The 23,807-nt window shown below is 39.3% G+C and overlaps 1 protein-coding gene across 1 annotated transcript in view; it reads left to right on the top strand.

Moving 5' to 3' along the window:
- LOC140695057 (uncharacterized) overlaps nucleotides 1-23,807 on the top strand; it is a 67,819-nt gene that overhangs the window by 23,666 nt on the left and 20,346 nt on the right. Inside the window, exon 5 of the mRNA XM_072957996.1 lies at nucleotides 6,308-6,532. Coding sequence (XP_072814097.1) covers nucleotides 6,308-6,532 — 225 coding nt within the window. The remainder of the gene's footprint in view (nucleotides 1-6,307; nucleotides 6,533-23,807) is intronic.

Raw genomic sequence — 23,807 nt, 5'->3', positions numbered from 1 at the left:
AATGACGTTTTCCTTTGATTATACACAATAAATATGGGATCATTTGAGAGGCTCGTGGAGTTGGGTCCCTACGCCCTCTCTCTTTCGTGACTTTTTCCACAGAGTCTTGAGTATTCATTCCCTGTACGTAAGACTTCTGCCAGCCAGAACCCACAGTTCCAGGTGAGAAGGATGCAGGCTTTATCTCTCCTACCCGAGGGAGAGAGAGTAGAAAATTGAGATCTGCTCTTCCGTGGTCCCTTCCTGCCCCAGGTCTGCTCCAGTTCACCTGCAGCCTTCTGGCCTCTGCTCACACTGCCTCTGTCCCAGGACTGACAGCAGCCTTTTCTTCCCTGGTAAACATTTCCTGTGCCTTTTAGAAGTTGGTCTCTTCTCTGCAATACAACCCTGGCAGATGTGATGGTGGTAAACGTGCTGGAGGGCAGTCACTTGGGGACTGCCAGGAGCCATGCTGATTCTCCTGAGTCTCTCATTCGGGGTTACAGAACTGTCGAGCAGCAGAGGAAGCCCTTTAACGTGAGGCCAGCTCAGCATTGCATCACTTTCATTTTATTTTTGAATTTTCAGTGGAGAAATTATTTGTAGCACACTGTTCCAGATTTTTGGCTGCCTGCTTTCCTCACCACCATTTCCTTGTTGGCTCTGGTGCTTGTTGTAAGAACCAGGTTTCTTCTCTGGTTATTTCTAGCAGCTGGGCTTGCCGAATCCTTGATCTGCATTTGAAGCAGAATGCTTCTTCGTGATGTCAAGCTGATTTTCCTATTTCTGAATATTTCGTGTACACTCAGCAACTCTTTCAAGTGAAATGCTCTTGTCCAATTCTGTTAACCCATATTTGCCGATCTCCTGCTTTCATGCTGAGGGCAGTTTCTTCTTCCTGTAATAAAAGTTAGCAATTTGCATTTACTATTTGAAGGTTCTGGCCCTAGGTGCTTTTGTCCTTAACAGTTTTAATACAATTCACCCATTAAAATGTGCAGCGGTTTTTACTCAAAGCCCAGAATTGTGCATCGCAGTCAATCTTAGAATATTTTCATCCCCCAACAGGAAGCCCTGTATGCACAAGCAGTCATTCCCATCTTCCTCATCCTCCCCCAGCCCCAGGCAGCCACTGTTCTCTCTCTATGGATGTGCCTGTGCTGGACATTTCATGTAAAACAAGTTATTTCATGTAAATGGAACTGTCTATTGTGACTGACTTCTTTCACACTGAGTAACTTTTTCAATGTATTTCCAGGTTGTGGCCTGGGTCAGTACTCTATGCTTTGCTATTGCTGAATTATATTCTACTGTATATCTGGGCCCTACTGTTTACCCATTCATCAGGTGATAGTCGTTTGTGTTGTGTCTGCTTTTTTTTTGTGAAGAGTAATGGCGCCGTGAATACTCCTGTAGGAATTTTTATGTGGACATTTGTTTTCAGTTCTCTTACTTGTGTGACCAGAGTGCAGAAATGCTGGGTCATTCATAAACCAAATGTTCAACTCTCTGAGGACCTGCCAGGCTGTTTTCTAAAGTGGCCACCCTGTGTTACATCCTCAAAAGCAAGGGCTGCGCGCTCCGCTTCCTCTGTGTCTTCATTAGTGCTTGTTACACATTTTTTTTATTATAACCTATTGTAGTAAGTGTGAAGCGGTTTCTCCTAGTGGTTTTGACTTGATTTCTTTTACAGCTAATGATATTGAACATCGTTTGATTGTGCTTATTGGCCATTTGTATATTTTCTTTGAAAAATACATTTTCAGATACTTTATACACATTTTAATTGAGTTCTCTTTTTCTTGTTGAGTTGTAGGAGTTTTTTCTTTTATTTGAAGATACAAATACTTAATCAGATAAATAATTTGAAAAAATTTTCTCCTCTCAGATGTTTTTTCACCTTCTGGATGGTGTCCTTTGAAGCAAATTTTTAACATTTGATGAAATCCAATTTATCACTGTTTTCTTTGTTCCTTGAGCTTTTGGGGTAATATTTAAAATCTGAGGTATTTTATTTAAACTTTTATATAAAAAATAACTTAATTCTTAAGACTGTTCTAGGAGATGGGTGCTGTGGCTGTCCCCAGTCTATGGATAGGAGACTGAGGTGCAGAAAATTTCACTGAAATATCAGTGTCACAGCTACCCAGTGCTGTGGGATTTCAGACCCTCATGTTTGTCCCCAGCATTTGTGATCTTCACCACCATGCTCCACTACTGCCTGGAATCATTAATGAAAAAGTTTTCCTTTTTTGATTTCTTGATTGTTTGTTTTCTCATTGGGGAACTCACCTCTTCATTTTCCTTGCAGAGATCTGTGTAGGTTTATTTTAGATCTCATGTACTTATTTATTACACAGGCTCCAGCGATGATTGTGCCTAGTTGATCTAATCAATTCATACTCAAGTCTTTCCTGCTCATGACACTAAAAAGAGAGTCATGATTTACATAATGCTCAAAGAAGAATGTACTTGAGTGATTTTATTTTTCTAACCAATCAAACAAATCCAATAAAAACCCGGTGTTGGAACAGATTATAAGCCCTGCAGAATAGGGTCACTGTCTTCCTTGTGTTTCATTTGATTTGTCACAGTGTCTGGATAGTGCCTTGCTGTCCAGCAGTTTTGTGAGTATACGGTGCTCGTGAATCATTGTAAGGAAAGAATTTTGACAACAGACTGTGTTGTTCATTTCACAAGGGAAAAGATCATATAGAAATACTGCTCAGATTTATTTTAAAATTAAGCTTGGTGTTTTGAGAAGGGTTCAAGAAACCATACAAAAATCTTTTTCACTAATTTTAAATCTATCTTAGACACATTATGCATACATAGCAGAGTAACTTATCAACTAGTTTTGACAAGAGGAGTGTATTATTGATTATCTATTTTAGTTGAAATATTCTACCTGGGATAAAGTAATCAGTGCCCATAAATGAACAAATATGTTTGTATTTCTATGCAACATGGGGGCAGACTTCATATGTTTTTATATAATATATATGACTGTGTGTTTTAATCTGTCTGTCAGTGTTTTTATAGTTTTTCATCAATGTTGTACCTTTAGAATTCTTCTATGGAAATCACCCCCAATTCTAGTGCAGTTTGTACTGTGTATCCTGTCTTATGCATGGGATTCCACTGTCCCCTCACTGAGGAATTTCCTCTCCTATTGAGTTAGTAGCAGAGTTAAAGGAACTGTGATTTCTAGGCCTTTGCTCTCCATGTGTTTGCAGTTGGCTGTCAATCAAGATTTTCTCTTTCTTGAGTTTTCATTGTTCAATTAGAATTTTGGAAATAACAATTAATATGTTGCAACACTCTCCCTAGAAACTTGATGTGTTTGTGCTTTTCAGTTTCCAATTTACAAAAAATGTAAATGCACTCTTGTTTTTAAATAGTCCTTTTTCACTAGATAGTTGTTTACTTCTTTATAGTCAAAATATTTTTTTCCCAATGAATGAATAGGTTTGCATGTTTTAAAAGATACCTTACTTTTTAAATTTCTTATTCTAACAGGTATATTCGTTGTACAGAATTTAGAAAATAAGGATAAACACAATTATAACTTAAAAATGGCCTCTAATCTCACCTGGAGATACAGTTGTAAGGTTTGAAATTGAGAATTACAAGTCCTCTCAAACTGTTCTTCTATTTCAAGTACGGTTTGGTTACTGAGATCCTCGAATTCCCATATGAATTGTAGCAGCAGATAGTCAGTTTCTGCAGAGGAACCCACTGGGATTGTGATCGAGTCCACGTTGAATATATGGATCGCTCTGGGGAGCACTGCCATCCCAAGAATGCTGTCATTTGATTCAGGAATGTGCGTGGTGTGTCTGTCCAGGTATTTAGGTATTCTTTAATTTTTTTCAGCATTGCATAGAGTTTACATTGGATTATTTTACTATATATTTTGCCTTTATACTGAGGACAAGTGTGCAAGGTACCGGGATCAGAAGTGTACTGGAGCTCCGCAGCTTGCTGCCACCATGGACGCTGTGCTCTTGCTTCGCCCACTGTACAATGTTGCACAAAATAGGGCCTAAGTAACTCTCTCTTGAAAGAATGATTATATGATTGCTGGATGATGCTTGAGAGTCCTTGTGATGATGTCTTTTTCCCAGAATTTCCCCTCTTCTTTACTATGCCCTTTCCCTTCCTTTCCTCCAGCCTGTGTTTCAGCCTGCCTGTGGCATTGATTTTCCTTGTCTGTGGACTCTTCCTTTCACTAGTTCGTGATAATGTTACATGTGAGATGTGGAAACTTGCTAGATGTCAAGAAAGAGGAAATCCATTGCATTCTAGTTTTTTTAGAGTGTGCTATTGTATTATCGATTGAAATGAAATCAGGCTGACCCATTGAGCCATCCCCTGAGCTCTTTTTGCCTTCCTACAGGTGATACTGCTCTCGTTGCTGCATGTGCCCTTCCCCCAGACTTGGTTTTGGGGTTGAGTAAGTCACCGTCACTGGAGCCCTCTCTTTAAATGATGAAGAGAACATTTGCTCTTTCTCCCTGTTTGGGGACTTGGATGAGATGAGGCAACAGATAAAGAATGGAGCCCCACCTCATTCTGACCCCCGCTCTTTCCGTTCCTTTCTCCAGGGGAAGAGTACAATTCAAAAATATAAAGATTGTGAACTAATGAGATAGACAAGACAACCGATCATTTATTAAATACCCTTTCATGCCAGAAACAAATGTATTATACACACAAAAAGCACATAAAATACGGTAGTACTGTGGTTACAAACGTGGGTCCGAGTTCGAGTCCTGGTCTGGAGTGACAAGTCCTGTGAGATGGAGAATTGGTAGGTCGGCTTAGCCTCTCTTGGACTTGTTTTCTGTCCTGCAGAGATGGGGCTCGCTAGGCGTCCCTCCCCCGTAGAGGTGCTGAGGGGTGTAAAAGACACGTGTAGGCAGACCGAGCACAGCTGCTCTTTCCTCGTAAGTGCAGGATAGCATCGCTTTTGCGGTGATGGCTTTATGACTGCACCGTGTAGACTCTCAGTGCTCCAAAGGGATGCCTTGCAGATTGGAGATGGGATTCTCACTTCTGTATATACCCAAGGATTGTGTTATTGGGCCTTGCTAATTTGACTCTATTCTTTAGAAAGTACATAATGTAGATATATTTTTCAAACATGCATGATTTTTTCTTTTATTATTTATAGTTCTACCCTCTCATCTCTTGGTGTGACTTTTCATGGAATCCAGGAAACAGTCCTAAGCAACCTGCCTCTTCACACTTCTCCGTGGTGGTTTCCTTCCCTGACTAGAAGAGGGTTTTGCATAGGTAATTTTGATTGCTCCCCTTCTCTTGGAGACTCTCTGTTTTTCTGCCCATCTCTCACCTGTCCATCTGTCCATTTCTCTACCCACTCATTCTTCTGACTTGTTTCAATAAGCATTTCAGGCAGCTTACAGAAGAACAGGTACCAAATAAACAGGTGAGAAAATGGGGCCAAGTTCATACAGTGAGGCTAGGAGTTGAGCCTGTGTGAGAGTTGCCAGTGTGAGACACACGCCTCTGCCTTGTGACTTATAAGATAGACAACATCAATGTGCCTGAAGCTCCCAGCAGACACAGGGAAACAGGGTTTGTGGGAGATGCTCATTGGCTGTGAAATAAATAAGTGGCTTAGTAGAAGCCCAGCCTTTCCAAGTACTAAGGCTTAGGAGAATATTTTAGTGTCTTCCAAAATCAGATTATTGCATCTTTTCTTTTTCAGAGTTTTATGTATAGTTGGTTTACATTCTATACCTGGAAATTTCTCCAAAACTTCTGCCCACGTGAGTCCCATGACTCGGGAATGGGGTGGTTCTGCTCATTGACGGGTGTTGGCCAGAAACGGAAAATGACAGCCTCAAAGGAGCCTGGGATTTATCAGTTATGTTTTGTCAGTGCTGTAGATTTCAGAAAATGCTTTCACCTTTTCTTTCCATCTGAGGCAGCAGCGTGCTCTCTTACCAGCATCAGGAGCTCAGGGCCACGGGATGGTGGGGGCTGACTGCACTGCCGTCAAGACAGCTGAGCTAGTCACTGCAGGTGTGGTTCTTTTACATACTGCAGTTCATGCTCTTTACTAGAATGTTTCAACAGGGAGTTAATTAACTGAGTTAATTAACATTTTATAAATATGATGCTTTGTTGAAAAGACAGTCATAGGCAGAATATAAGTTGTGATCACTTTAAAAATGGTTTCATTACTGAAATTTCAGTAGGAAAGATCCAGTTTATCTTATTTCCGCCTCTCTTTAAAAGTAACAAAGAAACAAGACAGAAAAAGCAGAGGATGATTTCTGTTCTTCCTCTCGGCTTGCAGGTGCCCTCACCTCCAGTGGCATCCATCCAGACACCAGCACTGACACTGGCCGTGCTCAGAACTGCCTCAGCCCTGAAGACACATCTGACAAATGGAAGGGGGCCGCGCCCTGTTACAGCAGGTGCTCTCACTTTGTGGGTCCTTATGTAACTGCGCGGTGTTATTCAGGATCGCCCTTTCTACACTTTGTGACGCTGCTGCGGTGTCTCCTAGTTATTTGTTTCTGTAAGTACTCGTGTAATTTTCCAATGTATGGTACTAGACATCTAAAAATGCATTTTTCAGATGAAAAATAGTGTGTATTTAATATAAATGTATGAAAAAAGGGTCAAATGGATCTATCCTGGTGCCAGTACTCAGAGATAATAATTAACACATTAACATCTATTTTCTGTTCTTTTCATCAGTGTGTATTACCTCTGTCATAAAAACCAGCGAGCAATGTGTGCCTGTATACTGTGTGGAGACCTCCATTTTCCATTCGGCTTATTACACATTTTTCTACAATATTCTATCTCCCCTGGCATGATTTTTAATGACTAGTATAGCATTCTGTCTTGTGGAGTCCTCGTCCATTTTACTTTGGACTTAAATAAACTTTTAAATTCCAAGTATACTTAACTGAAATTCTGAAAAGAGATCTGTTGTGGTACCGAAAGTCCCCTACATCCCTTCCCCTTTTTTCCTGAGAGTAAAAACTGCTGACAATGTGGAGTATATATTTCATGACCTTTATGCCTATGTCATATAAATAAACTCATACATACACGTATATGAGAAATCTATGTCTATGTGTGTGTATATATGCTTTATTGAAAAATAAGGCCATACTATATGTTTTCTGCAGCTCGGTTTATTCACTCAGGTATATATCACAGACGTCCTCTCTCTCCAGACTCACCCGGTCCTTTCAGATAGAGTAGAGGGTTTTCCTGATATGCAGGTTTGGTCTCTTGTGTAAGGACACCTTTCGTGGGAGCGTACTGTGGACAAGGCCTTGGACCACGCCGAAACACCGGAACTTTAGTGCCCACAGCTCACCGTGATTTACCGCATCATTGTCTTGATGGTGGACACTTAAGTTTTCTCCATTTTCCACTGTCAGAAAGGGTGTTTGACTGGCATACTTCTTATACAAACATTCCTGTGATCTTGTATGAGTATTATTTTCGTTAAGGTTTCTGGAAATTTAGTCCTTGGATGTGACAACTACATAAATCACAGGCTCCTTTCAAGTGAATCAAGAAATTCCTTCTCCTGTGGGGCATGAAAAGATGTAGAATAACTTATGTAACCAATTCTCTATCGCTGGATATGATTTCACTTCAGCTTTTCTTCTCACCATTGTAAACAGTGCTGTGTAAATGCTCTGATAAGTACATCTTTTTGAACTGAATTTTTCAAAATGAAACGATTCCAAAATGTGGAGTTCAGCCTGTGTGTACACACGTTTTTCAGAGTTTACATATCCATTGACATGTCATCCTCCAAAAGATCGCTCACAGTTTGTTCTCTCAAAGATGGACACTAGCTAGAATATCTTTTAAAAATATGTGCCAATATGATGAGCAAAAGTACTTTTTCATTGTTTTAATTTGCACTTGATGACCAGTGAGGTATTGAGCATTTTTCACTCATTAGCCATCTGACTTTTAAAAAGTGAATGATCTCTTTTGTCCTTTGCACACATTTAAGTGAGGCAGCTTCTTGTTGCTTTGTGACAGCTCTATGTATATTATGAACATTAACCCCTTGTCTTCATCAACATGTATCAGAGAGCTTTTCCTTGTCATATTTTGCCTTTCATTTTGTCCAGTAGGTTCATTTTTGTTGTGGCCCAAAATAATCTTAAGATTGTAAATGTCTTCTTTTTGGGTTTTATTCCTGATATTATTCTTAGAAATACTTTCTTATAATGGTATAAATTTCTTCTGTAGGTTTTTTTAATCTCTAAGATGGAGATGATGATGGTACTTGTTATAGTGAAGAGAAGTTGAATTAATATGAGCAAAGAATTATATTCGCTGTTATTAGTACTTTCTAATATTCACATCACATTCTGTAATTTTTCTTGCGGTCATTATGACTGGAATAGAATTTGTTTTTTCCAGGGGATTCTCTGATTGTCCCAAGACAATTATTGAATTCCTACTTTGCTTTTTAACTTGAAATCCCACCTGTAAAGAATACTTATGTACACTAGAGTCTCTTTTTGAGCTCATGGTTTATTTTTATCAATCTTACTTTCTTACACTAGCACTATATCTTACATATTGTAAACATTTATTTAATATCTGACAGTGCGATTTTTTGATTCTCTTTTCGATCCCAAATTTTCTTGGTTAGTATTATGACTTTATTATTCCTGAAGAATTCTAATATAATTTTTCAAGTTAAAAAAAAAAAGAAGTGCTGTCGTGGGATTTTTTAGTACTTTTGAATTATCTTTAGGAGAACGTACATTTTTACAAAACTGCTTTCCTGCATACAAAATGTTGATGTCTCTACTTTCACACCTGTTACTTTACCCCACAATGCAGTCGTGTACTTCCTCCATGTACAACATGGGCATTGTTTTTGAGTTTATTCCAGATTATTGTTGATGTTTTTGTTAATTATTTAAGTCAGAATTTTTTGCTATTGTATATTTTAACTGTTAAAACGGACACCTAGGAAGGCAGATTCGGTTTGTAAATACTCACTTTGTAACTTCTCATTTAAATTGTAAGTATTAAGTACTTGTTACAGAATCCTTTCTTTTCTGTTTTTAAAAATTTGTTTCCAAGATTCTCAAAATGGTCATAGCAAAGTAGTATAGGTGCGGACAGAGATGGAGAGAGGTAGGGTGGCTCATGTACAAGCTGTGAGCACTTTCATGGCTGTGTTTACGCTGGAAAAGCCGCTGAAGAGTCCAGGATAAAACAGGGGTGGCTTTGTATGCAGTTGAAAGCCAGCTTTCTTGCCTGGTGAAGCCTGGTGGGCGTGACAGGTAGATGATCAAGGTCGAATGGAGGTTATTGGCTGCACAGAGCGCTGTGTCTGAGAACTGGAGAATATCGCCATGGGAAATGCTTGGTGCCAGGAACAAAGCAGAGGAGCTGGGGACCCTGTGTGTTAAGGAATTTCCAGCCCTCGGAGTGGGAAGATCAGACTCTGCACTCAGATCTGAGTTTGAATTCATCTTCTTTAGTTTACTTGTCCTCTGACTTTGGTCAAGCTATATACCCTCTTTCACTTCCTGTTTTCTTATCTCTCAAAATAGGAGAATTACAGCCTGCTGCTAGATTGTTTGATCAGGTTAAATAATTAGTGTCTATAAGATGCCACGTACAGTCACAAGCTCAGTGAGAAATGGGCTGTCACCTGTTCTTCTGCAACTCAGTGCTTGACAAGACATGTGGGAAAGCCAGTCCCTAATTTGTGTGTGATGCAAGTAGGAACAAAATTAATGTCTTGCCTTTCCCTAGCAGTATACTTACAGCTTTGCTTCATTTACTTCTTTCCTCCTTTCCTTTCCCCTTTCCCATCCTCCACCAAAAGATCCTGAGACTCTCTCAGAATAGTAGATTCAAATTACTTTAAAGGTTGGCTCATCCTCATGAAATGATAGTAACATAAAAAAAATCTGTGCACATCCCACAATACATTGTATTTGATTTACACACACACGTGTGCACACATACACACACACAATCAGGCTACCTTCCACTTGCAGAGGGATAAGGACCACTTTTTCTGAGTTTTCACTCACTGAGCTTGAGAACAATGTCTCTTACACAGACTTTCACCAGGCTTCGTGCATGGTGTTTTTAATTGAATTTCGGCTTTGTGGCCATAGATATAGTCTCCTAATAGAAGAGAGAAAGTGGAGACATAGACATTCCGCTGAGATATTGGTGTCATCATATTTTAGTTGGAAAGGACTTAAGACAGCATAGAGTCGTAATATTATATGGGTGAGAATCCATGATGTTGTAACTTGGACAAGAACATGGACCTTCTGCCGTCTTGTCCACAAAGGTGAAGAGGCAACTGGGCAGGGGATGGTAGGGATCCTTCTTGCTTGAGTTCCATGTTCTTGCTAGTTTTCATTGCTCAGTTGCCTTTAGTTTATGTCCATGAGGCCTCTCATGGGAAGGTCACTCTGTCCTGATAGATTGAGTTTCTTATCAGCAAAAAGCTCTGGACCCACTCATATTTCCCAGAGTTTTCTGCTGACCTGCTGACACTTTATATAATTGAGACCTAAGAAACTACAGAATATAAAATCCTTATTGTTATTGTTTGCCCTCGAGTTCCATAGGAAGGGGTGCTGTCTCAGGCTGTCTAAAGCCAGATCTGAACAAAGATAGGGTGACAGGCTGTGCTGCTGGTCCTCCACAGTTGAAGGGGATTTCCAACTTAGCTTTATATTCAAGGCAGATGAGTTCAAATCTTGCCTTTACCAGTTATTATCTTTGTGAATTTGGGGAGAAACTGTACTTTTTTGTGTCCAAATTTGTTTATCTGTAAGTAAGTTCAGTATTTATTTTAAGGTTTCTGTTTTAGAATTGAATGAGCTAATACTCTCATTTATACCTAAACTAGTGATCTCATGGTTCTATGCTGGTGCCTTGGTAGTTGATTACTAAGGGACTCCGCAGTGAGATTGGGGGTGGGGGACCCTGGATAATAGAGCTTATATTCCAGGATATGCTTGTAAAAGACTGGATGTGCAGTGGATTTTTAGTAAATATCTACTCCTTTCCTAATCTGCATTGATTGTGTATATATCTTTATACTAATATATGAACAATTTTCATTGCAATTTAAATATCTTTGTAGTATTTACAATATCTAGTTATAAAAATACGTGAAATAAAAAGATTTGAATTTATTTTCTTTTCAATAAGCAAAACAAAATAAAATAGAAAAGAAAAAAGTTTTGAAGGAGTAGAAATAATTTTATTTCTGTGGAATCAATTCCTTGTAATAGGTTTTTTGTTCATGTTGTTAAAAAGCATATAAAATTGATAGGTGGTGAAATACTGGAAATGAGGAAACAGTGGAGACATACTACCTCTAAGGCAGTCAATTTGTTACCAAGTCCAAACTCGTTCTGCTTGCTGCATGACAGGCCAATTAATCGGGAGATGAGATGTTGGAGTAAGGAAAAGAGACTTTATTTGTAAAGCTGGCAGACCCAGAAAATGGCATATTGTTATCCAGTAGAACTCTCTTCCCCAGGGCAGAATTCAGTCTCCTTTTATACTAAAAAGTGGCGGGGATGTGGCTGGTTGTTGCAAACTTCTTGCTGTATGAATTGTTTGTCCTTGAAATCCTTTGTTCCTGCAGCTGTCCATGTGGGTCAAATTATGGTGCCCCTGTAAAACCTCCAAAAAAAAGAAAGGTTATTCACTATTTTACAACTTGCCATCTATACATAAGTGTAGAAGAGCAAATATCCTTAAAGTTCAGAGCCCGGAGAATAGACCCTCCTGGATATTTCAGGCTAAAGGCAACTTTCTTTTACAAAAGGTGCAGAGATAGCAAGTCTGAGCCTAGAAAACAAGGTACAGGATTAAAGCCAAATGAACACATCTAACATGGAGTGAAATTTGTTCTTTCTATTACAATTTCTTTTTCTCCCTCATAAATAATTTTAGTAAGAAACGTGAGCAATTTTTTTATTTTTGCTTCTTAATAAAGGACTACAACTACAATTTAGTGAGCAGGGATGCTGTGCGTGCCTTGGTGTCACAGCAAACTCTTGTTGGTGGTGCAACATGCCTGATGCCCCATGAGTGTTGGTGAGGGTCCCCCTAACCAGGGGCTCTATTCAGGAACCACCATATGCGCGTTGACCTCTGGCACCTCTTTTTCAGCTGCAGGAAATTTTTTCAGATTCTATGATAGAAAAATCACTCCAGCTAGGGATAATCAGGGAGTAAAGGAAGAGGAAAAGGGCTTGAAGTAGAGTAGAAGAGAAAGACAGAAGCTCAGGGAGCCTGGGGGCTTGGCAGCGCTGCCTCGGGAGAGAGAGGAGCAGAGGTGTGGATGGGACCGGCTACGGAACCAGCTCCTGCAGCTTTCCCTGCACCCAAGCCACACAGCTTTTAATAGGGCCCAGGACTCTCTCCTGGCTGGATGTCACCCTGGGCAGAACCTTGAGAATCGAAGGTAAGGGGTGGGCAGCACTCACCTAGGGGGTCACTGAGGACTTTGGTCAAGTCCACATTGACTTTTCCAGTCAAGTGCCTTCACCTGTTCTTTATCTCAGGATCTGAGAAGCAGGAGCAAGGAACTCAGGGAGAGATCCAGGAAGATATCTGACTGTGTTAAGAGACGACAGTCACAGTGACACTGGGAGCGAAGACACTTGCAGCAAAGTAAAATAACTTCACAACTATTGCATCAGAGCTGCATGTGTGAAGGAGCCTAAGCCTGTCTCAGAGTGCAGGGGACAAGCGGAATGGAATGGTAAAATTAACACTGACAATTGAAATTTTGTTAAATAGCCTGCTACTTTTAATTTTATCACTTCAATGTATGCAGGTGTGTTTCTATGAGCATTTATAGGTTCACACAACCCCACCAGCCCCTCTTGCCCCCATGGGGGATGGGATTTCTCAAGCACAGTGCCCCTCCTGCTTGCTTGGGCCACGCTGCGGGTCCTCACCTGGGGCCGGACTGCTACAGTACACTGAGTCCCCGAGGCACGGCCTGGGATACATGACAGGAACAACTGTGCTCTTGGCTGAGGGCCTCCATTTCCCCCTGCAGTGTAAGAATGCCGGTGACTCAGTTAGAAGCATGCATCCAAGCCGTCCTTCCGTGTCATCACCATCTAGAAGCGGTGCCTGAATCTTCTGAATTTCTGCAGAATGTGGTTTACAATCACCTTGAACAAGTGAGTGTGTGTCCTCTTTCAAGTGGAGGAGTTACTGCCGTTTTCCTGGAACTTACTCATCACTAGTCCATCTGATTTTTCTGTGCTAGGATTCAGTATGGCCTGCTAATAACTCTGCAGTCAGATCTAGAAACCCTGATGAAGAGGATTATTTATTTTCTTTCTTTATATGATAGTATTTTACTTTCAAATTTCTGACTTTTCAGTTCTTGGAGGAATTTTTTCGGGGGTTGGAGAAACAACTTTGCTCTTACCATCTTTGTGACCTGTTGCTATATGCGTCTCACCTGTCTTCTGTCACTTGTGAGGCGGTTCTATTTTTGACCCTGTCCGGGTTGTTCATATTTTAAAACATAAAATCTGTAAAAGTACAGTCCCTTTTACTCTGAAGAGATTCCACAAATACTCCTTTAATCTGGGTATGGTTTTAAGAAGACACAATAATTAGAATATATACTTGCAGGTTGCCAGTGCAAAATTCCCAAATTAATAGTCGAGCTCAACATCTAAAATCTTTCTAATCTACCATGGATTTGTATGGATAAGTGAAGTAGTTTGCTAAGAACTCAATCCTCCCAAGCTGATGCTCTGCCAGATGGTGGAGCCGAGGGACGAGGGTGTGTCCTGCCCTTACTGAGCTGACAGTTTCATGGCAAGGACCTTCACCAGGTGAAGAAATTGAAGTTTCTTCTAAGAACAGTGGGTCTGAAATGAGTCCAAAAGCGTGGGAGAGACACAATCACATTTGTCTCAAGTAGGGGAGAGTGGCTGTGGGGCCACCTGGGAGACTCATGAGTCCAGGTGGGCAGTGTTGTTGGCTTCCACTTGAGCGGTGGCACGGTCAGTGGGTAAAAGCGAACAGATTGAAGGCATGTTTAGATGGTAAAGAGGAAAGGATCAATGATTTCTGTGAAGGTAGGATGGAGTAAGGCCCAGGTTTCTGGGTGGATTAATGAGTTAAATAATGGTCCTGCTGTGTTCTGAGGAGGGAAAGCAGCAGAGGGAGTTCTGGGGGAAAACTGATGAGTTCAGCTGTGGGTAAAGTGAAAGGCTGTTAGATGTGTGGTCTGGGAGCTCTGGTGAGAGCCAGTAGTGAGTAGGGGGCGGGGAGAGAGACTTTCAAATCATTTTGTCTTGTGAAAATACATACAAGAATGAGTAATGACACAACCCCTGTATATTCTGGATTTAAAACCCAGTAACATTTTGCTATATTGACTGCAGGGGTTCTTAATTTTTTAATAGAAATAAAATAAATAGAAACAAAATAGTGGAGTTAATGAATATCTTAGAGTTGATGTGTGTCCTTGTATGTATTTTCATACCTCATCTGTTTATAAACATAATCTACAAAAAGTTAACTTGCTTAGCATTAGAGTTAAACAGAGGGACGTGACACACTCTGTTGGTGGTTCAAGGTGATTTCTTGGGCAAATTATGTAGCCTCTCTGTGCCTTAGTTGCATCTTCTGTGACTGCCCCCATGCCCCTCATCACAGCTGATTTCCTAGACTAGAAGTTGGGAGGGAGGCTGCTGAAGGGAGTAAGAGGTGGCAACTGCTAGGGTCACTGAAGAGAGAGACAAAAACAGATTAAAGCCGAGAAACTGAGTGCTAATACCCTCAAAGGAGAAAGAATCCCTTAGTTTTTTGAGCCACTTAGCCTAAGAGAACGAAAATCATGTGGATCCAAAGCTCTTGAGCATATGAGTATTGTGGGTGGGAGGGTTTCATCAGAAAAGGGTTGAGAAAAGGCCTTTTGGTTTCCTTTTACGTTTCCAGTAAGGATGAGGCGCAGAAGAAAAACCACCCGTTTCACAGTAGAAGGTGCTGTTTTGTGCGAAACTGTCCGAAGGTTGGAAACCATTCATCAGTGGTGCTGGCAAAAGGAGAGACTTCTGGATTGGGTGGGGCACTTGCTGTGACTTCCAGGTGACCTGCTGGCTGGGGGCTGTGAGGCGGGCAGTAGGTTTGCAGTGTGACCTGGGTATAATCCCTGGCATTGAGGCTGCTGATCTGACTAGCAGAGCTGGGCAGACACCGTCCTAACGGGGCTGCTCGGGATGAGGCCTGGGACACCTGCCATGCTGAGGGCGAGAGGAGAGCTCCCCTGAGGTTGTGTCCCTGTGAAGATTAGAAACGTCCTCCTGCAGGGGAGGAAGAGCCTCTGAGCAGCGGGCCGGATGCACAGGCAAGACCAGCCTGAGCACGGAGATTTCAGGAAGCCGGAATTCATTCAGGCCCGAACAGCCTTGTTCCTGAGAAACTGGAGGGAAAAGATGCTGCAAATGCAGGCTAAGTTCAGACACTATTGTGTGTCATGAGTGATAGGAAAAGACTGTTCAGGCAGCCACGAGAGAACCCTGTGGTTGTCCCAGTTGGGCGTCACACAGGAGGGAGGAGCAGAGTTATATACTTTGCCACTTATTAGCTGTGTGACTTTGAGCAATATCACCCCACTTCTCTCTATATATATCTACATCTGTAAAGAGACACAGTGACAAGCTCGTGTCATCAGAATGCTTTGTTTAACTCTGATCCCCTTTGTCCAGTCCTGTCAGTGCTGCCCTGCAAGGTTCTGCAGCAGCTGCTCTTGCCCTGTGATGGGAGGGCATAAAAGGGCATTGTAGCACCCGAGGGCAGAAAGGGGTTGCTTTAAAAGCAGACATGTAGCGTCCTGCAGCTGCAGACCTGCAGGCAGTTTGGTTCATGGTCGTGGAGAGGACTTTGGAGGCCTTAGCGTCGTCTTAAGACTTGTTTTCCCTTGGGGACCTGATTTGCCTTTGCAGATTAATGTTGAAGATTTGGGCTTCTGGCAAAGCTGTTTTCAGAGATGGGTATATACGTAAAATATCATATAAAATAAAATGATTTATTTAACGTGTGCGACTTTGCAGCTGTTGGGAAGAGCTGTGTTGGCCTGGTCTCCACGGGGGACACCAAGGGTCAGCAGAGCGTGCGGGAGGGAAGGCAGCCTGCAGTGCTTCTGCGGGGTGTTCTCCCCAGCAGGGCGCTCTGCTGAGTTGTCTCTTCTCTGAGTTTGGTTGCCAGAGGAGCAGACAGCAAAGTAATGAGTTCTGGAGGGATTGTATAATGACAGGAAGAAATAGGAACCTGGAGATTTTCTGGACTAAAACACGCTTTTGGTTCCTGATTCAGTGTGTTCCATTACAGAATTGATGAGTTGTGTCTATTCTGGAACGTCATTGAAATAAACGTTCAGCCTAAATGTTAAGGGCTTTGATTTATTTGGCTGGAGGACTCGAGCCGGGATGACAGCCTCTCAGATCACTCTGAGGGACTGCTCCCAAGAGGTAGTGGAGGAGCTAGGATAAATAGAATCTTTACAACAAAGATCAGGTAATTGGAACAATAAAATATTGCTTGTTATCTAAAGAAAACCAGATATCTCAAGTTCAAGTATTTAGTGGTTTTCTATGTATGGTGGGAAGCAAACATTTGGGTCATTGAATTCATTCCTTTGGCAAGCACCTGGCTATCTAGGGCCAGTATCCTGTCCTTTCTTGCACTGAGTCTGCTCAGAGGGCACCACTGTGAGTGGCTGAGAGGCCGGGCTGTAGGCATGAACTCGCTGGGGGTTGGCAGCAGCCGCTGATGATTTGGATTCAGCATTCTTTGTTTACTGACATGGTTGCAGTATTTTCATGCACATTGTAGTATTTTCATTCACAGTGTTCCCCCTTGGTCCTAAATTCGACCAATATTTTGAGAGACATTTCATGACCAATTTTGTCCCACGGTGCTAGGATGGCTCATTCCTAGTTCAGGTGAAGAATCTTCTGAGTTGCCATTCAAGGTGTTAGTTTTTTTTATCAGGCCCTGTTGATACTAAAAGTTCTCTGGATCACCTGTCTTACTACTCTATTATGATCCAGGAAGTGTTTACCCATCTTTGCTCATTCCCATACCTAGAATCACACTATTATATTTATTTTATTCAGGGTTATAAATTTTATCTGTTTCTTCAAGATGTTTAGCCATCATCCATCTTGTGGGCCTAGTTACACATTGGGAAATGTAACAGACAACAATTTTATAAAATAGACAGGATATAAGTAATACAGCTAGTAACGTTAATAAAGTCACGAGTAAGAATTTAATAGTCGAGAAGTTGTATTTTTGGGTTAAAATTTTGCTTGTGTTTCTGAGTTTGATCCTATGAGAAAGTTCATATTTATGGTCAGGGTCAGAGCAGGTATTAATTGGCCAGTTGAAATCTCCCACCTTGTAAGATCAACAGTGGCCTAAACAGAACTATAAATTCTTTTTAGAATAACGTTTCTGAGGGCTATCTAGTTAGAGCCTTGGAGTAGGGAAACCCACCAAGGTAACACAGAAGTACTAGACATAGGTAATTTATCATAAACTTAACAATTGGAGTAGTTCATAATCAAAGGTTGGAGAAATTATCAAAGTAATTGGTATACAGTCCTGGTCCGGTGTCTTGGGTCAGCAGTCTAGCTCAGATGTCGTCTTCTTCTCATCCTGGTATGGAAGCTTTTTCTCCATTTGGGCATTGTTTTAAGGTGAGCAGCGCTCTATAGGCCAGTGCACTGCAGGGGCTGTTTCAGATAGGAAATGAATCCGAGACTCCGTTTCCTTCAGCTTTGGTGTGTATGGTCTAGTTAAGAGTATCTGAAAAAGGGTCTTTCCATTCAGGTTGGAGACAGTTCTTTAAGTCATGCCTGTTGCAGTATGTATAATCCCCTGGCTGCAGGTCATGGGGCATTGGAATTTTACCCAAGGATAGATTACTGAGCTTCAGAATCAAACCTAGAGTATTCTTTTCATAATTCAATTAAACTGTACAGCAGTGTGACATAACAGCAAGGAATGATCTGGGAAGTGTCTTAGTAAATATGGACCTCAATTAACAAAACTAGAATTTAATATCGACTAAAATATAATTTTTTTCTCTCTAAAGTTACCCTCAGTTTTCTCAAATATAGCCAAATCAAGATTAATTTCTTTACAAATTAAATCTGATTATTTGATCATATAGGCTTTTTAAATTGACTGTGTTGGAAGTTTTAATACGGAGTCTCAGGGTAGAATGTTAATAAGGTTTTCTAAGGCCAAGAAAGCCACGTCAAGGCTTTTCATGGATTTTTGCCTTACAGATTTAGGTAAATTCTTTTCTCTTTAAAATCCTTAAAATACCTTTATACTCCTATATCTCTTAGGAGATGATCTCCCTAATTTGTCTGATAGAGCCACTGGGGACCTAAGTATTTTTAGTCTTTTGAGGGATCAGATAGAGAGAAAAGATAACTGTTCCAAGTCTGTATACATAGTTATAATTTATCAAATTGCTGTGAACCATAACTAGCTTAAGGAGAAGAGATTCTTTATGTCTGGGAAACAGGTTAAAAGGCAGTAGTATTTCAAACAATATCAAAAATTATAACCATATTCAGCTGGTTAATCAGTCCCATGTAACTAATTCTTTTAATGAGAGTTTTCATTAGAACTTTAAAATGTCTTACCCAGTTTAGTTCAGTGCTGTAGTTTGAAATTTATTAGAAATCAGTAAATCTCCTTGAAGAGAAAGCATTTTGCAAAACCATCAGAAGAAAACAATTAACTGTCTATAAATGACAAAAGATTTAAAAGCATGGTTAAACACCGTTACACTATAATCAATAAAGAAACCTGTTCACTATACCCATAATTATCACTGGTAACATTTCAGATAAACCAGAATTTTAGGGAGTCCATATAATTTCTACAATACCTATATTAATAATATTTCTCATTCAATATAACCTTAGAAGTTTTATGATTCATTTGACAATTCCATGTTATTTAAAATGCCAAATGAAACTTTATAGTTAAAAATCTCTCTTTGGGATGTTTCAGGGGCCTTCTGTAGCATCCCAAACTTAACTGGAGATTAAAAGAATTTTAACTAATTAAATTAATTTTTATTTAATTAATTAGAATTTTATATTTGGGGAGCTTTTTGAAAGATTTCAGAACACTTGATCAGATAAACATATAGATCACTGTAAAGTAGTACTAATTCATTAACAAGAAAATACGTCAAAAGTAAAGGCAGAACAGATCAGCTAAGTGGTATAAGAAGTTTTACAATCTGTTACTGAAGGTGGATTAATATTTTAAGAAAATTTTTTCCTCTTAACAGAGAGAAAACCAAATCTAATCTTGTTCCAGCTAACTTCTAAGATTCATTTACGTTGCCCAATTTGATTCTAAACTTAGCCAATTCTGACCACGTACAAAACTTTCCTCAGGGTTCCTTTTCCACAAGCCTTCCACAGCTTTCTATACTTATATTAGTGTGTCCCTTATTTTGTCTTCCATTCAGAGGTAACCAGCTTCAGGAGAAAGTCACTATTTTTCATTAACAAAGTATTATTCCATTCTTACATCTTCCTTTACGCATTTATATTACTTTCCTAGGATACTGAGATCATTCCCTTACTAATAGAGACTATTTCTGTGTGACACCAACCATTTATTAATATTTCTAAACACCTTTAGTTTTACTGTAAGAGGAAGTTAAATGTTAAGTAATTCATATTTCAGTCTTATTTTATCTGAAAATGGCATAGATATTTAATAAAATCTTGTCATTTAACTTAATTTAGCACAACTCTAGAATTTAAAGATATCAAACATTTAGAGATTATTTTAAGCATACATTTTAAAAATATATTTTAAATATTTACCCAAAGCTCTCATCTCATTTGCATTTAATTTACTTAAAATTTTACCACAGCACATTACTGTTATTTTTTTTTTGACAAATCTGCAACAGATATAACAGGATCTTATTTGACTTTCATTAAACCTAGGTACAGTAAAGGTATTATAGTTAAGATGGATGATTTTAAAGATGTCTACATTTATTAGAACATACTTGAACTAAACAATATCAAATATTACCTTAATATTGAATATTTTCCAATTCACATGACACTGAAAGTCAATTTGTTAAGTTTTTATTTTAAAAATACTTAATTTTTAAGCTCTTATATTTTTACATCAATTAAGCAGAGCTCTTTGACTTCGAAATTTTTTTTTTTTAGCAGTAGAAATATCTCACTTCTATAATCTGTATGCAGGCTTATAAACAGACAAAAGCTAGAGATCTCATAGCTTCACTTTAAAACTTACTTATATTTATAATAATAGTTGGAGTAAGCTGAATTTGCTTGCTCAAATCACTAAGGCTTACTATTTATGAAACAGATAATTAAGATTTCCTCACAAAGTCTGAAGGACCCGTCAGAGTTCTGAGTTCTAAAATGCCAAAAATTTCATGGCCTCAAGTTTTATTTCGTTGAGCTAATTAGGCTCAGTCCTAGGTCACTGTTGTATTTATATTTCTGATCTGCAAGACAAAGACACTCTCTTCCAGGTCCCCAGATAAATGCTCTGTCACCCAGACCCAATTTTATCTCCTTAATTGGCATTTTTGTATCAGTGAGAAGAGCTGTAAACAAAGAATTCCATGTTTTAAAACTAAGGTTTTCTTTATTTTGTCTTCCAAAGCTTGCATAAGACATTTATTAAGGTCTCTTTTCCTTGAGTTATAAGTTAAACCCAGGGTAAACCTATTTTTTTTTTTTAGCTACTCAAATTACTTTTTAGATTTACGTTATATTGGATGTCTCAAGTAACTATATTGGTTTCCTTTAATTTGTTCAATTAATATTTTCAGAGGGATAGACATGTGCCCAGCCTTATAATACCAAGAAGGGGAAGCGTTTTTCCACTGAAACATATCTATCCCACAACATAAGCAAAAGGTTTATATAAAGACCATCTAAATATACCAATTTCACAAACTTTTATCTCAATTTTATTAAATCTTATACCTTTAATTTTTATATTTATTAAGTTTAATCAATAATTCTTATTTCTAGAAGGAGTGACAGAAACCTTTTTTTTGTGGGTGTACATTGTATATAATTTTATAGAAGTCTCTAGGATGCCCAAGTTTCAGCCAAAGAGCTTAGGCCCTTCTCGATTTTTAATTTCATTAATTGGTCTGTTGTCCCAATCCTTGATCAAGTATTTCAGTCTACATATAAATATATGTTAAACTGTGGTAAATAAAACGGACTTGTTTGAACTTTAATGTTGGGGGGGAGTAGGTGAACTCTTTGGCCCTTTTTTTTTAACTTTACGTAGTGTAGTATCAAAACCCTGTATGTAAATCCAAAAATGTCCATTTTATTTATCTCATTCAAAATAACCATATAAAAATATTTATCCTTTTGGGATAAGCCACTTATCTGTTTTTTTGACATTTTTACAATCCTTTTTCCAGTTATTCAACCTAATTAACATTAATTATACTAAGTTTTTATTAGCATCTCTAGAAACATTTATCAGAAAGGAAAAACAAAAATGTAGCTTTTCAAACCAGTTATATTTTTATATCTGAGTTCTTAGGTTAACCATTAGATATATTTTTCTGCATTTAAACTTTATTTTAATAGGTACCAATAAAACAGCCGTTTATAATGAGATCTCTTTAAACTTTCACCAATTAAAAAGTTTTTCCAAATTAAAAAATCCATCATATGGCCATCAATTTATATATATATAAATAAATATATATATATATATATATATATATATATATATATATATATATAGTGATTTTAAACCAATAAGATGAAGAGGCCCTTCCACATGAGAGTCGGGGTGTTGCCTAAATAAAATTCAAAGGTTTACTCTCCAAAAGCTTAAAGCCTTCGTGGTCCAGGCTGATGCAACAAAGTTTAAGATGGCAAAATATCTGAAAATTGGTACAATCAAAGAATTGCTTAGAATCCCAATTTATTTGCGTGGGCACCATATGTACACAATACTTGAACTTTTGTATGGCAGAGTCCAAGGTTTCCTTTAAAAACTAAACTAAACATATATATACTTACATGCACACACTTAAAACATCCAGAGAAAGATAAAACGTTTACATTTCAAGGACACAGGAAGAGAAATCCAAGTTCCCACTAAAGGGGATTTTGTTTTTACAAGTTCAGAATGCCAAAAAATGTTTTTATCAGGCCTGGTTATTTCCAGAGTGAGGTTTTTTTTTTCTTATTCCCGATTAATGTTGTAAGTTTTGTATGTACATAAATCTGGCTGGGGTTTTACTTGGAGACTGGCAATCTGTCATTTCTTTTTCTTTTCTTTTCTGTTCTTTATTTTTTTTTTTGAAAGTTCTATTCCCCATTGTAAGGTCGGGTTCTCAGAATAAATTTGCTAGTAAGATTTCCCAGAGGGACAACTCTGTGGCATGAAGTCTTTGTGTCTACCACTCCTGGAAGATTCCCTGTCACCCGAGAATGCTGTTACCAGCCAGGAGGATGGTCCAAAATTTGGAGTTGAAAGTTTCCTCATAAGAGTTTTACTTTTATCCTGAAAAATTCAATGGAGGTAACCAAATTGAGGAAAACATTAGACCAGCCTCTTACCTAACCACTCAGTCCTGAACCCAGTGTCTTTCAACTTGGACCCACTCGGGATGTCTCCACTGGGTGGGTAATTCACCTCAGTTTCTTTCAACTGGAGGGCCACGTACCTGGATACACCGCCAGATAAAACTTAGGATCATCAACCAATATGTGAGATCTGAGAACCAGGAGAGACTCAGCCAAATTCATCTGGACCCCCCGAGGAGGCGGATGAGCACAAAGGGCCACTGCTGGTACCAAGGCTCTGGTTACTTGGAGAGTTCAGGTGGAGAGAAATCTGCTGTGGTGCTTCATGGTGTCCAAAACTGTTGACTGAAATAAACGTGCAGCCTAAAAGTTAAGAGTTATGTTTCATTTGGCGGGAGGACTCGAGCCAGGATGACCGTCTCTCAGAACTCTCTGAGGGACTGCTCCCAAGAGGTTGAGGAAGAGCTAGGATATATAGGAGCTTTACAACAAAGACCAGGTTGTTGGAACAATAAAAGATTACTTGTTATCTAAAGAAAGCCAGGTATCTCAAGTTCAAGAATTTAGTGATTTTGTATGAATGGGAGGAAGCAAATATTAGGACTCACTGAATTCATTTTTTAGACAAGCACCTAGCTATCTCGGGCCAGTAGCCCGTCCTTTCTTATTCTGAGTCTGCTCAGAGGGCACCATTGTGAGTTGCTGCAGTGGCTGGGCTGCAAGCCTGTCCTCGCCGGGGAGTGGCGGAAGCCTTTAATGACTTGGTATCAGTATTCTTTGTTTACTGACATGGTTGCAGTATTCTCATTCACATTGTAGTATTTTCGTTCACAGACCGAATATGGATAATCTGCAAACTTGGAAAGCAACCGAGATGGAATTACTGCAGATACCTTCTGCTTTAATAAGCCGTGTGCAAACATAAACACGGAGGAAGCATACACTTGGATTTGGAGGTGTAGGAAAGGGATCCTGCACATTGCAGGAGAACGCAATGCAGAATTCCTTAAGTCCAACTTTCTTTACTGTAGTGGTTTCTGAGAACAGTTTATGGTAATTAAACAACATTGACAAACGGTGGCACACATTGCTTTTAAGAGATGGCCGGCTGCAAACTTTTATATTGGACAGGTGGAATTCATAGGCAAGTGGTCAGGTGGATGGGAGAGA

The sequence above is a fragment of the Vicugna pacos genome, unplaced genomic scaffold, assembly GCF_048564905.1.
Source record: "Vicugna pacos unplaced genomic scaffold, VicPac4 scaffold_128, whole genome shotgun sequence".
In the NCBI taxonomy this organism is placed as follows: domain Eukaryota; kingdom Metazoa; phylum Chordata; class Mammalia; order Artiodactyla; family Camelidae; genus Vicugna; species Vicugna pacos.
This window is presented reverse-complemented; position numbering and strand designations above follow the sequence as displayed.